Below are 19090 nucleotides of genomic sequence, written 5' to 3'. Positions count from 1 at the left end.
GTTACCAAGGTTATCATGGCTATATCAGCTGGGCTACATGAGACCTGTCTCAAAGACAAATGGGGTTCTTCACACACTAGTGATGATATAAAACATGAACCTGACAAAATATTTTCTTATGAAGAATTTCTAGGCTGGTGAGACTTCTAGGCTGGTGAGACAGCCCGGCAGGTGAAGGCACTTGACAGGTGTAAGCCTGGGAATCTGAGTTCCATCCCGAGTCCACACAAAGGTGGAAAGAGAGAATCAAATCCACAAAGTTGTTTTCTGACCAGGACACATGCAACACAGCACAGGTGCCCCACAAACCATGTGCTTGTATGTGTGTATGTGCACATGCATGAAAGGACAAAACAATATATATTTTTAGAAAATTAGAGGATACATACGATGGAAACTGTTTATAAAACTATACATATAGTATTATAAATTTAAAATTCCATTACAAAGAGAAAAACTTTAAAGAATATTTTCCAAATATTATCTATTTATCTGGAGATGATAGTATCAGAAAGTTTAAATTTCTAATTTTTACTTTAACTTTCCCCAAGTTAATCTAATGGAATAAGGGTACAGCTGTGGAAATAAAATATATCTAAAGGAGTAGCAAAGGGCTGAGCAACACCTGACAGTGATAGTGTGTCTGTAACTTGGGAGAAGTTTCTCCATATTCAAAAACCGGGTTATTTCTTCAAGAATTAGTCGAACATCAGGATTCAAGTTATCCAAAGTTCTGACTTCATTATTCACACTGACAGCAGGTGTAACAGAATTAGCCAGGGCATCAATCATTTCTGCACGATAATAGTTATCTGAAAACTAAGCCAAAGAACAATTAAGAACAGATACAATTAAGCCTTTTCATGAGATACTAATACAACAAATACAACTTTAAATCATTTCAGTTTAGAAGTACAGCACATCTCTAGTATGCACAAAGCCCTGAGTTCATCACCAGCAACACACACACACACACACACACACACACACACACACACAGAGTGAAAACTTGTATTTACCAGCAAGTTTTCTAGTAACTATCAACCTATCCTTTGTACAGACTTGTGATTTGGAAAACTGTGAAAATGCTGCAATCATCAGTGATCTCTTAGTATATTAAGCACTCACTATGTGTAAGATCACCCTGCAGTCTCCTAACCAGATCATCTACAAGATTACAGTCCAAAAAAAGAAAAGATAAAGAAAGAAACTAACTCAGCTTAAAGAAAAGCAACTTGGAAGAACCATGTACTTCAAAGAACAGAAACTCCCAGAAGAGAATCAAAAAACAAAAATTCAAAACTATCAGTAACAGCATATTCCTTAAAACAACACTATTTTAAAAAGAAACATTACAGTCTACATGCACAGAATGACAGTTGCTGTTTGATTTACTATACATTCTTCCTCTTCTGTTCTTCAAATTGTAGCTGCCTCAATATTCTAACCTCCTTCAGAAGCTTTTTGAAACATACATACACACACACACAGACAGACAGACACACACACACACACACACACACACACACACACACACACACACACAGAGGTACCCACTGGTTATTCCAATAAATCATGTCTTGTGCCTCTAACTCTAGAAAGGTATCAGGGGTTCACAAATGACTCTACAAATAAGTATTTCTTCCTTTCTTTTACTGCAGTCCTGGAGACTGCAGGCCCCCATATATTATCCTAAAACAAGTATCACTCGGTACTTTGTAATATTCATTGAGAAAAACACTGTACCTTATTTTTCCTGTTGTCATTATACTTGATTAAATCTAAAATAAATGTTAAAACTTCTTTGGGACAAAGATTATGTACATCTCTTAACAAAGCCATGGCAACCGGCATAGTCTACAAAAAAAAAAAAAAATTTTAAGCATACATCTCAACTTAATCATTATTATACCAATTTGGGCTATAAAGAGAATTACACTGGGATTAACACAGATATCCAGATGGAACCTAATACCCCATCTCCCAAGTGTTCCCACTACAGACATATCTAAAAGCATCACTGCTGAAATGGGTAAGAAATCCAGGGACTATTTTCATGACTGGACATATTCTACAGGCTATGTGCCTTAGCCCTCCCTTGCTGGAAGGAAGTATATATAATGTAAATTGTATCAATCCATTTTTAAGTGATACAGTGGAACCAGTATAAAATTTCAGCACTGGTTCATATATAATATAAATTGTATCAATCCATTTCTAAGTGATACAGTGGAACCAGTATACAATTTCAGCATTGGTTCACATATAACATAAATTGTATCAACCCATTCCTAAGTGATACAGTGGAACCAGCACACAATTTCAGCACTTGTTCATTCTGACTCCCACCTTCACTATCCACTACTCTGCATATCTCAGGCTAGCTGCTGCCCCACGGTCATTTTTAGGGCTTAATGATATACGGGCAAGAGGCATTAAACAAACTACAGCTAACCAGCCCGTGGACCAAGGACAGATAATAATAAGAAATTCAGGGTACCTTTCTTCTTTCTTAAATTTCATAAGCAACTTTCTGTTAGTGGCAACCTGACAGACACACAACAGTAAATTCTGGTAGTGAAATAAAGCTAATTGAGCCCTAGACAGAAGAGCAGCTGCACAGAAACTTGGTCCTACTTAGAACATGGAAGAGATCACGATTTTCCCTTGTAAACTGGACAATAAAGAAAAGGCTCATTTTCTTGCTTAAAAGAGCAGAAGCAGTGAGAACAGTGGGTAGTACATTCTTGCTAATTCCAGCACACTGGAGGTAGAGGAAGGAAGATGAGGAATTCCAGGCCAGCCTGAGCTACAGAGCAAGAAAACCTGTCTCGAGTAAAAAGGGGCACTATACAGAGACAATAAATAGAAACAACAGTAGTGTGACAGTGAATCTTCATTGCCAGCGTGACTACATCTGGAGTCACCTAGGAGACAGACTTCTGGGCATGTCTCTGAGGGCATTTCTAGAGCTTTAGCTGGAGGGTGGCTACGGTGGCACTACCCCACAGACTGGGGAACAAGGAGCTGAGAGCCAGCATTCACATTCAATGCTTCCTGACTGTAGATGCAATGTGACGAAGCACATCATGCGCTGCCCCATGCTTCTCTCCAGATGGACTACATCCTCTCCAGCTGTGAGCCGAACCAAAGCCTGCCTTCCTTTCTCTGCCTCGGTCACAGCAATGAGAACAGGGACTGATGCAGTCAGTGCTGGTTCTGAAGGAGAAACTCAGGGGAAGCTCCTTTCCCCACAGGAATACCTGTTCTCTGCCCATTCTGCACCCTAGCGTGGGAAACTTAAGTGTTTGATGTAGGCATTAATTTTTCTCTTCTGCCAACTTCAAGTGTTATGTAAAAGTCAACTGGACTAAAAGCATTCTCTCTCCAAGTTTTTTACTTCAACCCACAGTAAGAAATAAACTTTACACTGCAACCTAATATGCACACAAACACATTTTGGAAGAAATACATACAAACAACAACAAAACAAAACAAAAAGCCTTATAACTATCTTTATGACACACATATGTTCTCATTCTGTCCAGTCTATTTCCTTTTACTAGAAAAGAAGCCCAGTCAGTGGTGGTGCTTGCGCTCGTCTTTAATCCCAGCACTGGAGAGGCAGAGGCAGGCAGATCTCTGTGAGTTTACGGCCAGCCTGTTCTACAGTGCTAGTTCCAGGACACCTGCGGCTACACAGAGAAACCCTGTCTCCAAAAAACCAAAAAAAAAAAAAAAAAAGCAAGCGAAATCTTTAACCTCCACATTACCTTCCTTTTTGCCATATACACAGAGCTCCACTACCAACTCCTGCTAATCCTAGTCCTCTCTCCAATCAGGACCCCTCCACCGTCATGTCCTCTTTCTTTCTTTACTATTTCATTTTTGGGTGACTCATTGAGTTGCATTAGGGTCACTTATGGGAGCAAGGGCCTCTTACAGTTGCTAGACCACTGAAGAAAGCAACTCTCCCACTCTCATCGTCATTAACTGCCTTTATACCCGAAGGGAGGGTGGGGCCCAGGGAGTGCCGCTCCTCCCAACAGAACACTGAAGGTGCTATCTTGAGTAGGTCTTTCGCTGATAATCACTCTGCTAAGGGGTCCAAAGTGTAACTAACAGCCATGCCCTGCCCTAAAGAAGGTGTCCCACAACATTCTCTGGGCTCTGTTATTGCTTTGGGCCCCTCTTCCACAATCTTTGGAGCTACAGAAGGAGTTTCACTTAAAAGAAAATTTCCTTTCTACATGCTTGAGAAAAACAGTGTTCGTACCTTTTCTTCTATTTGCCTCTCATGTCTTTCTTTCTGCTCAAAGCCTGACCTGCGTTTTACATTAACTTTCTCCTCTGGCTTCCCTTTCTATCAAACAAGCCTGGAGGTGCCTAATCTTAGACATGGAAGAAAACAAACCGCAGTGATTCTTCTCTCTACTGTGCCTTGTCCCCAGCAGCTGCCCTCTTCTTCAACTAAGATCAAGGCATCCCTTTCGTCTCTTTTCTCTTCTTTTAACTCCACACTTAGTACTAGTACATCCAGTTCATCTAATCTCAGCCTTCATTCTTTTGACTGACAAAGTCTGCAAATGATTTCCAAACCACTCAACAATTAGTCACCTTCTCATATTTCAATGTAGCCACACTTCCAGTCTCCCTCTAACTTATTAATAGAAAGCTTCCTGTAAGTTTAACATTAAACACACCCTACAGATTTCATCTCATTTTTTCTTTCTGAAAATGTAAATGTGGCATCTAGCAGAACAGTGACTGGCACTGCCCTCCCAATGCAGCATCTTGCAGGCAGCCAAGGCTACATGACCTCTGTCTCCAAACAAGCAAGCAAAGCCTTGGCACTCTGAGCTGGGCTGCTTCTGAGTCAGAATGTACTGTCCCCATTCTAAGAGGCCTGCTATCAGAAAGGTGTGCACAGACTCCAGACCTCGGTTCCCTGTTACCAATCAAAGGCCACTCATTTTTTCCCACGTTATAAGCAATGTAGATATGATTTGTATAAAATGATAAACATGAGTAACCACTTAAAACTTTAGAAAAACTTCAGAGCAGAGTAGATTTGTAAGAAATACACACCTATCAGATGGACAGTTTCCAAGTTAAACAGATACACAAGAGTTTGTGGATAAAAAATCCTACTAGGTGAGCATCAATAAAATTTGGTTAGTATAAAGACATCATTAAGAACAAAGAGAAGTAAGGAGTACCTTCTGTAGAAAATAGCTCTGAAAGCTCATGAAGTTGTTTGTTTTCACAATGTTTGGACATGTTTTACAACAAAACATTCTAGTGAAGAGAGACTTCATGGCTGGTGGTCCCGTCCATGTGCTCACCATTGAGTTTGCAATCTGTAAACAATCAGAAGATGAAGTACTGTGCATCACCATTATAAATACACTTTGAAGACAAAATTCTAAAAGCCAACACTACGGTTCTTGGAAATTAATGCAACTTGGTCATTTATTACCCATTTCCAAGAAAATATACAAATTCACTCACCAAAAAACCCAACCAACCAACCAAACAAACAAACAAACCCAAGATAAACCAAAAGCCCACTCCTATGTGACTTACAGTCATTCTGCACAAGTTAACTTCTAATGCCAGCATCCTCTTGTGTTTAAGGAAAATGTGCTTGCAAAGACCTCTGACTGGGTTTGACCCTATCCCCTCAGTAGATGTAATTCTGATATTTTAAGCTTTTAAGACTGAAAACATTACTGTGAGTTTTAAATATTTTTCAGTCTACTCAAGTGAAAATGAAGCCAAATATGATATATTATTTATTTAGAGAAGAATAGTGAGGCAAGGTTAAGACATGATGAATGTAAGTTCCAGGCCAGCCTAGGGTACACAACAGACTCTATCCCTTTGCCCCTAGCCCAGGTCATGTACAAGGCCTTTAAGCGCTTCCATGCTGGTATCTGTCCCCTACTCAAGAGCAGAAGCCAATGCTGAGTGAATGGTTGTTTTCTCTTATGCAAGCCATGTGTCCTACTCTTGCTGGTGAAAAAAAAAAAAAATCACTGACACTCTGCTGGCGACTGCTAACTCCGAACTAGAGCCGAGGCTTGAGTCTCCAGGGTCTCTCACTCCGAGGCTGACGAGGCTGCAGGTGTACTGCAAGCCCAGCATGCTGAAGCGGCTGCCCGAAAGCAGTGCCCCTGGGGTTCCAGCCACTTAAAACTGATCTGGCACATGAAAAGAAACTCATGCTTCACAGATAAGTAATATCTAAATACCTCAAATTTAAGCACAATAAAAAAAACTACAAAAGATAAAAATAAAGGAAAAGAGACACTGAACTTTATGTACCAAGCAAATGCTATGTTTAAGTAAGCAAGGCTAGTCCTAGATTACTTGATGTAAAACAACAAATTCATAAATTAATAAGCTATAAAAACAAATTAATGTATAAGAGACCCCAGGAAAAGGACTTTCAGCAAAGCTCAAAGTTCAAAGTTCAAAAGTTTAAAGCATTTCCTTTCCTTAACTATTTAATTCTTTCCAGGCAGTGGTAGCTAACACTTTTAATGCCAGAACTCGGGAGGCAGAGGCTGGCAGATATCAGTGAGTTCAAAGAAAAAAAAAATTCTTAGTATTGAAATTTTTAGGGCCTATAAAAAGTATCTGAAATAAAGGAAATTATGATTAAATATTTTATCTTGTAGTTTTATGGCTCTGCTACAATTTTAACAAAAATCACAAGACTTTTCAAAGTGCCAATGAAATGCATCCCTAGCAAGTAATGCCATTCTCTCTACTATCTCAGCACACATAGCCAGACAAAAGAACTATAGAGCATCAGCACCCACTGAAACGGGAGCAAGCCTGTCATGCAGATGCTTTAAGTGCTCGGTACACAGCACGTTTGCTCAGCTTTCCATCTGCATCCTTCTGTTCAGACTTTTCTTTAATCTAAAGACCGTTTATTGATAAAGTAACTTTTGTTAGAATGTTAAATCATAGAGATAATTATTGTAGGTTACTTACCACTAATTTCAATTCCTAAACCAAAATAAAATAACTACCACAATGGAACAATTAAAATGTGTTAATTTTATGTATTCTCACATAAAACCATAAATTACTACAATCATAGAATTTCTTTTCTATTTTTCAGATTGATTTATTTATGATCATGAGTGTTCTGTCTGCATGCACATCTGCACGCTGGAAGAGGGCACCAGATCCCATTACCGACGGTTGTGAGACACCATGTGGGTGCTGGAAACTGAACTCCAGTCCTCTGGAAGAGCAGCCAGTTCTCTCCAGTCCCCAGTCACAGAATTTCTAACCAAAATTATTCTTACCCTTAAATATATGGTTGGTAGCTGGGTAGTGGTGGTGCCTGTCTTTAATCCCAGCACTTGGGAGGCAGAGGCAGGAGGATCTCTGTGGGTTCAAGGCCAGCCTGGTCTACAGAGTGAGTCCCAGGAAAGGTGCAAAGCTACACAGAGAAACCCTGTCTCGAAAAACCAAAAAAAAAAAAAAAGAAAGAAAAAAAAAGTGCACAGCAGTCGTAGGGCAGTCTCCTTCCTCCTGTGTAACCTCACCTTTGCAAGACAGAAGCACGCTGACATTCTAACTCGGTAGAAACACTGCTCCTGCTCTAGAATATCAGTGAGTGCAAGACGAGATGCCGGGGTGGGGAATTTTTCCAAGGCCAGGATGGATTCCTGCTGAGCAACAACATCTCTCTCGTAGCGGAGTTCATACTGCCACATAAAATCAGCCTGCTCAAATTCCACCTTCCTCAGGACTGACATGTCTGGGTCTATCCTTATCCACAGCAAAGGGGAATCAGCGCTAAGAGAAAATACAGTTTTAGAACTTTAAACTTACCTATAGAAAACAAAAACAAAGCAGTCACTACTCAGTCTCTCCTCCTAGACACAGGCTTTGCATGCTGTTGAGTTTTATCACAGTCACACTTTAAAACTTCAACCAACTTTTCACTGTGTTATGCTAACTTTCTCACAATCTTACCAAAGATCTTTAAAGGTATGAAGAGTTGCCACATAATGAAGAGTTACCACATAAAATACCAAATTCCAAATTTTGCAGTGAAAATATTACTCTGGGAAGTTTTACTGCAATTATGAGATAACAAAATGTAAATGATAAAACTTTCTTTAACTTCCTATAACTGACTATAGCTATAAACATTACTCCTTATTAGAAATTTAAAAAAAAGGAAAGCATTTGTTTTACTGAATTAATTTTAGTTAACATACAGTATCTTTTAAAATGCTAGACTCACTGGGTGGTAGTGGCACATGCTTTTGATCCTAGCACTCAGGAGGCAGAAGCAGGTGGATCTCTGAGTTTGAAGCCAGCCTGGTTTACAAAACAAGTTCCAGGACAGCCAGAGCTGTTACAAAGAGAAACCCTGCTTCAAAACAAAAAAACTAACTCATGACTACCTTTCTCAAGAAAGTTCAAATCATAATTTGAAGGCCCATCAATTTATTCTCATGTATTTCTCAAGTAACACGCAAAGAAAAAAATCAAGGCTATGTCAATATTTTGATCAGAAGAATACCACTTTGTAATACCAATTCAGTTCAATACTGGGTGCTCTTGACATACTCAGTATAAAAATATACTTAAGAAATATCAATCAGTATCACAATGAGCTGTAGAAGCAGGAGCATCAAGAATTCAAGTCCAGGGGCTAGAGAGATGGCTCAGCGGTTAAGAGGACCCAGGTTCAATTAATTCTCAGCATGCAAACGGTAGCTCACAACTGTCTGCAACTCCAGTTCCAGGGGATCTGGTGCGTTCTCTTTTGACCTCCACAGGCACCAGGCATGCATGTCAAACACAGACATACATGCAAGCACAACACACTCATGCATGTAAAATAAAGTTAAAAGAAAAGCAAAAGGCCAGGCTCAGCAAAAACCACCTGGGCTACAAGAGACCCTGTCTCAAGGAACCAAAACTAAATAGGAAAATTTAGAAGTGTGGTATTTAAACAGTGCGACCACAGAGGTTGTCTCACCGTGCTCCGGAGCACTGTCCCAAACACAATGACTGTCACCTTGGATTCACTTGAAATCGAAACTTCAGGCCCACAAGTAACACAATGAATCAGAAATGGCATTTTAAGGTTTATCAAGTGAGTTCCATGCATATCGGTCTGAGAACTACTACTCAAGGAACCACCGAGAGAGCAAGAAGGCTGTGTAGCTGAGGCTTGGCCTGTGCCTACACTACTGCATTTCTTCTTTTCAGCCAGTCTGAACATAATATCGTATCCTCAATGAGTTAATTGTTTCCTAACAGTTTTGATTGACTTTAAGTGGTTTTAAAAACATGCATTTCAAAGATAATTACATACTTTTAAGTAACTTACTCCATTGCAGAAAGATCCATGTCAACTTCTTCCCCATTCATCAGTGGGATTTTTTTCTTCTTATTCCTGTATTTAAAGAAAAGTAAAATTGAAAACTGTGGGATTTCCAAATCAGAATGGAGCTACCAAGCAGTCAAAGTTCAAATACAGGGTTTCGTGAAACATTAAAAGATATGCCAAAGAAGAGTGAATATACAATGAAATGGATTTTTTTTTTTGTTTTTTTGTTTTTTTTTGTTTTTCGAGACAGGGTTTCTCTGTGTAGCTTTGCACCTTTCCTGGATCTCACATCTCACTCTGTAGACCAGGCTGGCCTCGAACTCACAAAGATCTGCCTGGCTCTGCCTCCCGAGTGCTGGGATTAAAAGCGTGTGCCACCACCGCCCCGCGAAATGGAATTTAAGAATAACAAAATCTACCTTGAAGCTAGAGAAAGTGGGTGTTGAAAGCAAATCAGCCTGGAATATATAAGACCTGCCGCCCCTCAAAAAAAAAAAAAGCAAATGAAAAATTTATTTAAAGCCAGACATGATAGCAGAAGCCTATAATCCCTATAATCCCAGCACTTGGGCAGCAGAGGCACACAGATTGCGTTTAGTATAGTATACATAGTGAATTCTAAGCCAGCCTGGACTATAGAGTGATACTACGTCCTAAAATTAATTTAAATAAATATAAAAAAAATAATTCCAAAGACAGAGGTGTTTCAACAACAGAAAGCAAGAGCTGGGTGTGTAGGGATGCACGCCTGTGATTCTAATATTCGGGAGGTGGAAATAAGATCAAGGCTAGTAGGGCTACATGAGCTCCTGTCTCAAAAACATTAACAATGACATCAGATGCAAAGTATGTGTGGTAATGCTAACACGATGTACAACAGGAGAAAAAGCCAGCAGGTAAGATGCTCTTCCTGCAAACATTGGGTGTACAACTGGAGTTTAAGTTAGTCCTTTTTCCGGGTGGGATTTGTAGTTTCAGCTCCGGTTTAGAGTTAGGACTCACTGCCTACCTTCTGCTTTTAGAGTGGCAGGGTATATCATGTTTAAGGCTGTTTTCTTCAATTTGCAAGGTATGGTTGAAGGATCCGTCTAACTCTTGCACTGTCACTTTAAGTGGTCCCTTAAAAGAAACAACAGCAACATACCATTCAGACTGCTAGAAAACGGCCAGTGCATATCCTTACATTGAAAGGCAGGTAAGTCACAATATCAAAGTACACACAGTGACAGAGAGGGACCTCAGCTGGTGCCAAGCACAGGGAAGCGAGAGGATGCATGCTCTGCAATCTCTCTGCAGCCTCCTCCCTTCAAGCACTCGCTGCAAAGTCATCAGTCACCCCAGCTCGAAAGCCCCTCCTCCACTGGCACCGGGCTCGACAGAGCAACACACTCCTCTAGAGAAACACGTACCACATACTTCTGCGTTCCCGGAGATGTGTAATCTTGTTTTATTTCTAGTTCTAAAACGTTTCGTTTTCTATTAAACGCAAAACTTCCGTAAAATTTTACTACTCCACTCTGGTCTCTGAAGAATTGTAAAGGAAATTTTACATACTAAAATGAAAATGTGCTTTTTTAAAAAGCTTATTATATTAACAATTTTCAAATGTATTCCCACTAGATCAAAGTACACTTCATTATATCCCAGGTGGCAAAATAGTCAAAATTCTTGTGAAAAATGTTTCCCAGATTAAACAAACTTTCTGAAACATTGAGAAGCTCATGTTTTTAAAGTAACACCACTCCACTGGATTATTAATAGTACTTTCAAATGAAAAATGCAAAAATTGCCAAGTTCCAAGATACCATTCAAGTCGTGCCAAGCTCCAAACACATTTAAAAGTCACCAGACCATTTCATCTTACAAGTAATACTATAAGCCTGTCTGCTAGAGTACTTACCTTATCTCCATGGAACCTACGTTTCTGTTCATATGAAATAGCACAAACTATGTCAAATTTTATAAATATAAACATCCATGTTTACATATGATTCCAACTCAGTTTTTGGAAGGAGCTTTAGAAGACACGAGTCAGTTATTTCTAATTTTAGAGAAATATCAATGGATCGCCTCCCTCTTTCCCATCTTTCCCATAGCTTATTCTCTTCCCCACTTTGCTGAGCTGCTACTGAAAAGGATACACCCACTGCTTTATTAAGGGCTGGATGTCTTTGCCAGAGACGTTGGAAATGGATTTCAAAAACCCATAGGTGGAAACCAGCATCTGGCTCCACATGTGTGACTGGAACTTCTGAGATGAGGCGGTGCTAGCCAGACTTAGGAGTTTATTGAAGACCTGCAAGAACAGATGCCCACATAACACCATTTCCAATGGGACACTGCACCTAGGTTGCACTGGATCTTTTGTGATCATTTACAGAAGACAGCAACTATGTAACATATAGATTTTTTGAGTTAACTGCTAAAAGCAAGAGAAACATACAAATATTAAAACAGGATATAAGAACATTGTTCATAGAAACATTACTGAATGTTAACAATGTGCACATAAAATATCATTTATTAAGGATTAGAAGCACAATATATAATACCTACCAAATTTTATACAGGAATTCAAAACTAGGAATATTCATTAGGAGCCTAGTACTCTCATGTTAAACATGTCATAAATTTCATGTGTTTTTTACTTTTAAAAAAGGAAATATGAAAGAGGAGTGGAGCTGTGTTTCAGTGGGATGGTATTTACCTAGCACATGTGACCTAGCATTACAAAAGAAAATTCATAAATGAGGATACTAATTAAAATCTATTCCATTCTGAAAAGTATAAATGCCCTTTTATGGCACACTTTTCTTATTTAATATTTCTGTTCTTCAATCTTTAGAAAAAATTGTATGTTTTCATTTTTATAACATCAGGAATTAAACCCAGGGCCCCAGTCACATTAAGCAAGCACTCCACTGTACTACATCCTCAGCAAAAATGATTTTTCAAAAGTTTTTCTTTTAAACTGCCTTTAAGAATGTTATCAATGGGGAAAATTTAGCTGTTATTTTTTAATGCATCTATCCATTTGAGACCAGTATTTGCCTAGTATGTATAAGACCAGATATTTGATCCTCAGCATTTCAAGGAGAAAATGAGAAATACAGAAAAAGAAAAAAGAACACAATGGAATGGGGAAGGAGAGAGAGTGGGTCAAAAAAAAGCACATATATGATATATATTTACACAAGTAATCCATCTACCTTGTTTCTACTATTCCATCTCCTATATTGTAACTACTTGTACTAAAACTTTAAAATATGGCAAAATTTAATGATAGCAACAAAGTAACTAGCTGTGGAATCTTCCTCTGGTGTTAAGAAGAGCAGCTGAGGCCAGATGTGTGGCAGATAAGTCCCTGTATAGAGGCCTTCAGAGGCCACTTGGTGAAACCTTGGCTGTGTTGGAGACCCCAAGAGGTTGGAGGTGCTAGAGCCATGGACATCTGTCAAGGAGAGCTACACACAGAGAGGGGAATGAGCTCAGGAGACAGAAGTGTGCTGCAGGCAGAAAAGCAGGAAGGGCAGAGCCATCTAAACCCTTTAACATTGGATACAGAGCTAAGGGATTTAGAGTTTGTCCCGCCGTGTTTCATTCTTGCTTTGGTCCAGTTTTTCTTCACTATGCCTCAATTCCTCCCTTTTGGAATGGTAACGTATATTATATGCCATTATCTGTTAGAATTATGCATTTTTTTTCTTTTTTGTTCTAGATAGTGTTTCTCTATGTAGCTGTGGCTATCTTGGAATTTGCTCTGTAGACCAGGTTGGCCTCAAACTCAGAGATCCCCCTGCCTCTGCCTCCTGAATGCTGGGATCAGCGGTATGTGCCACCACTGCCCGATATAATCTGCTTTTCCTTTTACAGAGGATTATAATTAAGAGATTGCCTGAAGTCTCAGAAGAAATTTTGGACTTTGAAACAGTGTTTTGACTGTAAAGATGTTGGAGACTTTTGAAGATGGACTAGATGTATTTTGCATGATGATATGGCCACAAGACTACGAGAGACAGGGAGGCAAATGTGGTGACTTAAATGAACTGTGCTCCATGAGTCTCGGGCATTTGAATACTTGGTCAGGAGTTGGCAGCTGTTTGAGAACTAGGAAGCGTGGCCCTTCGGGAGGAGGTGTGTCACGGGGGCAGGCTTTGGGGTTTCAAAGCCTCCATTCTCAGTGTGTTATGTGCGTCTTCCCTGCTGTCTCGGCGGCCCGTCACCCTCCCTTTGCTCCACACCACAGACTCGAGCCCCCAGGACTTTGAGCCCAAATAAACACTTTTTTTAATAAGCTGCCTTAGTCGCCAGGTGGTGGTGACACACACCTTTAATTCCAGTACTTGGAAGGCAAAGGCAGGGGGAGCTCTGAGTTCAAGGCCAGCCTGGTCTACAGAGTGGAGTTCCAGGACAGTCAAGGCTACAAAGAGAAACTCTATCTCAAAAAATAAATAACGAATAAATAAATACATTGCTGTAGTCATGGTGTTTTATCTCAGCAACAGAAAAGTAACTAACACATACAGACATACAGTTATTTCTTTAACGTTGCTCAGTCCTAACGCTAGTACTCACCTGCAGCATAAACTCCATGCTGATTCTGTTCTCAATGAGTCTCATCACAAGGTGAGCCTTACACTGAAACATAGTGTAGTATTCCCAGGACAGTGTATGTGGATGCTTTATTGAAAAGTGAAGATGAGATGCGGGGCTGGAAAAAAACATAAATTCACTCAATAAAACAAATACGACTATTAAAGAAAAAAATAAGTAGAAGATGGACTTTACATTTAATGTAAACAATTTAAGCTGTTCATAATCTTCCACTCTTCCAAAATGCTACAGTAAATTTTACAAAAATACTTTTGCACAGCAAATACCTAAAAGCAGAATTTTTATGATCCTATACATACAGCAGAAACTATGTTACCGTAACACAAGCCATTCTAAAACTGATTGGCTCTAACTAATTACCTTTCAAAAGTGTATCAAATTACACTCTCACAATCAATGTCTGTGTGGTGTTGCCTCCAAATTCAGCTTTACCCATATACATAAAATAGAAACAATATAACTGTAAAAACAAGAAAAATCCAAGGACAAGGCTGCAGTGCAGCTCCGCTGCTAATGCATTTGAGAATCCCTGGGTCTGACACTGAGTACCAACAATGTATTTGAAAAGTATGCTGATTTGTGACTTTGTTCTGTTAACATAAAATTGCTGCCACACAGTAATATGGGGTTTGGGGAAAGCTGCATCTACCTGTGTCCATGGGCCAGGATCCCCCTTATCTGGCTCTGGAATAAACTATCTCTTATACTCCCCTTTGAGGTCAGCGTTGTGTTTTTGTGCCAACACTCTCAGGATACAATGGCTGAGTAAACATTCTTATTCCTAAGCAGAGGAGAACAGAAGGATAGGTCCAACGCAAACCAAAGCACAGCAGAGTAAAACTTAAGACACCATAGTTCCATGTCCAGCATCCAGGACTTACTGTAGGAGCCAGGTATGGGTCCCAAGTTCTTCTGCAGCCTGGTACTTGCTGCTTCACTTTGATGGCACACACGGCCTCTGTCTCAGGCTGTTTTGGCTGCTTTTCCTTGCAGGTTTCTCACCATTCTAACTTCCTGGGGTCTGACTCCATCTCTGGCTTCATTTTCATACTCTTATGCACTCAGAGGCTACCCAAGGGGTCCTGACCTTGCCACACACTGCTTAGCCTCCCAGGTCTTCCACTGAAATCTAGGATCAGGCCTCTATGACCTCATAACTTGCACACCACACGCCTGCAAAGCCATCACACATCTGATATCAAGGTCTGCTACCTGCTCAATTAGTAGCCAGACCTTCTCAGACTTCAGCTGCATGGCCTGTGAGTATCCATATGGCTGAACTCAGGAAAACCTCTCCCTGGAGATCCAGGCACAATCAGGGAGCTCGAGAGCTTTCTTTCTTCTCATGTTTTCCCTTATACCCACGACAGGTGAGGTTCAGGCAGCTCCTGAGATGGCCTCAAGGAGCCCTTCCTATCGTCCCAGTGCAAATTCCTTTGCTTCTTTTAATGGTCTTAATCTCTTCGGTTGTCAGCTCCCATGGCCCTGACTTTGTTTCTTTTCTGGGCAAACTTAAAAGTTTTCTGCTCACAATTTTCACTGTAAACCTGTCTCAAAGCAGCCAACAAAATTCAAACAAAAGCTACCTTGAAATCTCAGGGTAGAAAAGTGGAGACCTATTCTTTGCTATAATTTGACATGCATGGCCTCTAGCCCAACTCCTGGTAGAGTTCTTAGTTGTATCATAAACTTCCTGAGTCGGTCTTTACTGTCCATATTTCTCTTGGCATTTGGTCTTCTGAGCTCTAAACAGAATTGTCCACTAAACATACTGCTGTACATACTCTTAGAGATACCAAAGCCTACATCTCCAAACTGTTCCAAATTTCTTTCAAAACTCAGCTCCAAAGGCTTAAGAACCACAGTTAAGTTTAGAGACAGTGCACACTTTCTGTGCTAAACTTTTTGTCTGTAACAAAAACCTGATCAAAGTGACTGAAAAGTGGAAGGATGTACTACAGCTCAGTTTTAATCTACTTGGTGGGAAGGACATGGCAGAGCACAGATACTGTCTCCGGGAAGCCAGGAAGCATGGAGAAAATGCTTGTGGGGTTCTTCCTTGACTTCTTTCATTTCAACTAGCCTCATGCTTCCTAAGGCTAGTGCACAGGGTAGAGCACCCCCATTAAAGTAGCCCTGTGCCTCCTAAGGCTAGTGCACAAGGTAGTGCATCCCCATTAAAGTAGCCCTGTGCCTCCTAAGGCTAGTGCACAAGGTAGTGCATCCCCATTAAAGTAGCTTCTTGTCTGCTCAATCCCCCCTGGAAACATCTTCACACAGACTTAGAAGTGTGCTTTACTAATCTTCTGGGCATTTCTCAGTTGAATCAGGTTGACAATTAAGATTAACCATCACAATAAGCAAAATAACTACTTCCAAAGATTTTAAGTTTTAACAACAGTATGACGAAGTTGCGTTAGAAAACTTAGCACTAAGTTTCATTCACCAGCAGTCACCGAATGACCCAACAGCAGTGAGGGGCACTGGCATACTATCAGTCTGGAGAACCATAACTACCGTCATGGTTCTCCAGAAACACACAAGAGATCCTCTAAGAGGTAGTCTATAAAACGAGGTTTATAACATCATCTCAGAACAATAACATACTTATCCTTTTCTTTTCCACCACCAAATATGGGATGTAATAAAACTCCCCCGGTTTTCAGTTCATACGCCACTATTTTATCTAGCTCCTAAAAAAGATGCAAAAGTAAGAGTCAGTGAAAACTTCTTCATACAACCGTCTTTACTACTAGAGCACAAATTTTCTTTTGTGGAATCAGATGTAAATATAAGATAACAAACTATATCTGGAGAATAGCTCTTGTTTTTATAAATAGAGCAAGCTACACAAGCTGACTCAAGGGTAAAATCCAAAAATTTCTCTGTATTTTGTGACTGCAGGGCTCAATAGCAGGTCAGCAACTTTTTGTTATGGCTCTTCTCTGCCTCTCAGAATTGTCTTCTAAATTGACTTAGTCCTCAGTATTTTGCACCTGAGGACTAAGGCAGTTAACAAGAAGGGAGATTAAATTATGCTAATAATCTATCAATTTAAAACTCCTCTGTTCTTCTCTAATACATAATAGCAGTTTTTAAAAAAGAAAAGAAAGTAAAGTTTAAAAAAGACAACATCAGGGCTTGAGAGATGGCTCAGCGATTAAGAACACTGGCTGCTCTTCCAGACGTCCTGAGTTCAAATCCCAGCAACTACATGGTGGCTCACAACCATCTATGAGATCTGGTGCCCTCTCCTGGCATGCAGGTGTATGTGCATAACTAATAAATGAATAAATCTTAAAAAAAAAAAAAAAAAAAGGAAAAGAAATACAGTCAGGTAATAAATGTTTTTTAAAAAAGACAGCATCATAACTATGCTGGAATTCATGAACGGGTCAAATAATATAGACAGCAGAGAAAAGCGGTAAACAGTATCATAAGATGATTAAAAGCCAACTGGATCCTGGCAATACAGTTGATTAGCCATATACTTTACTAAATAATTTAAACTCTATGTATAACACAAAATCTAAACGGTCTTATAATAAAAACCTGGAGCCAGATACTGGGGTAAATGCTGAAAGATCAGAGACAAAGGAACAAGCCACAGCTACATCTCACTTCACCAACTCCACGAATCCTCTGACTGAATGTCTGAGTCCTCAGCCGAAAGGGATCCAGCCAAAAAAGGGCCTAGGTTCCTATCTCCTCACGCCTTATGTATCTTTCTCTGCCCTGACATGTCACTTCCTTCCTAGTCCTGGAATTAAAGGTGTGTGCCACCACTGCCTGGCATCTATGTTTACTCTAATAGCTTATTCTGCTCTCTGATCTTCAGGCAAATTTTATTAGGGTACACAATACATCACCACATCTATGTGCCTTAGTTTCTTCATATGTAAAGTGGGGAGAGTAAAAGAACTAAGCTAGTACTCTTTTTATTACAATACTATTTCATTACACACGTCAGTTATTTCCTTCTTCTAAAAGGAAGAATGGGCTCTACCAGTGCTAAGCATGTGATCCCTCTAACAATTCTTTGGATAGAATGCTAATTTAATAATGATATTAAGGTGGGGATTTTTCTACTTGAAAACAATGAATTTAAGGATCTAATCAAATCTAAAGAAATCAATAAAGTATCTATGTGTATAAGAAATAGATATCCAAAATACTCTTTTCATTTTTTGCCTTCATCTTTAAATAACAGAGAAAGGTGCGGCAGTGACAGGGAACAGGTAGGTACTGAAGGCTCGCTGACACACGGGGGCGGCTGTGTGCAAAGCACCCTTCCCACTGCATGAGTAAGGTGCCCCTCTCCCTACGAGTGGAGTGGACGCTGCCACTCTACCATCCTTACCCAGCGAAGACGGGGAAACAAACGTAGGAAGAAGAGTTATATCTTTTCTTGGGATGTAATTTTCATTGTATTTGAAAAGAGCTGTTGTACACTCATTAGAGGACAAGAGGGCTAGCAAGATGGCTCAGTGGGTAAAGACTTGGCCAAAAAGCCTGAGAACCTGAACCTGACTCCAGGACTCACAGGCAGTGCAAGAGAAACAGTTGCAGTAAACTGTCTTCTGACCACATACGCACCCTAGCTGAGCACTGCCCCCCACACAAAATAAACAATCAGAAAGTGAAGGCCAGGGGACCTGGAAATCAGGAAAACACTAGCATACATTACTGACTTACAAGTGGAAGACAAAGCTAGCTCTTCTTTACCTCTTTAATCCAGTGGCGGTACTCATTAACACCAAAAGTTTTTTTCATCCAGAGTCCATAAATATAGCCGGAAATTCCCTTCAGCACCCATTCATCAGACCTAAGGAAAAGTCAATAAAGCTTTTAATCATTAAAACCTGTCCAAGCAGGGTCAAACAGTGTAAGAAAGTAAGTGCCCACCCACCCTTCTCCACATCTGACTGGATCTTAAATCTTAAGACTGCTTAAAATCAAATGTTTATTACAAGGCCTGACACACTGCAAGTGGACAGTTGTCTTCTTTGGAAATCAGGAATGGGCTCCACTAGTGCTAAGTGTATGAATCCTATAACAGGATTTTTTTGTACAGACTTTGTGTCTGTCTGTGTAGGCTGGAAT

At 40.0% G+C, this 19090-nt stretch overlaps 1 protein-coding gene across 1 annotated transcript in view; it reads right to left on the bottom strand.

The window, feature by feature from the left end:
* Taf2 (TATA-box binding protein associated factor 2) overlaps positions 1-19090 on the bottom strand; it is a 65103-nt gene that overhangs the window by 31858 nt on the left and 14155 nt on the right. Inside the window, exons 9-19 of the mRNA XM_059247118.1 lie at positions 18713-18812; positions 16595-16680; positions 13949-14084; positions 11515-11669; positions 10783-10897; positions 10383-10492; positions 9374-9439; positions 7569-7821; positions 5220-5360; positions 1747-1857; positions 626-819 (exon numbers count right to left, since the gene is read on the bottom strand). Coding sequence (XP_059103101.1) covers positions 626-819; positions 1747-1857; positions 5220-5360; positions 7569-7821; positions 9374-9439; positions 10383-10492; positions 10783-10897; positions 11515-11669; positions 13949-14084; positions 16595-16680; positions 18713-18812 — 1467 coding nt within the window. The remainder of the gene's footprint in view (positions 1-625; positions 820-1746; positions 1858-5219; positions 5361-7568; positions 7822-9373; positions 9440-10382; positions 10493-10782; positions 10898-11514; positions 11670-13948; positions 14085-16594; positions 16681-18712; positions 18813-19090) is intronic.

This window comes from Peromyscus eremicus, chromosome 20 (assembly GCF_949786415.1).
Source record: "Peromyscus eremicus chromosome 20, PerEre_H2_v1, whole genome shotgun sequence".
In the NCBI taxonomy this organism is placed as follows: Eukaryota; Metazoa; Chordata; class Mammalia; order Rodentia; family Cricetidae; genus Peromyscus; species Peromyscus eremicus.
The sequence above is the reverse complement of the archived record's forward strand: the minus strand, read 5'-3'. Positions and strand labels throughout refer to the sequence as shown.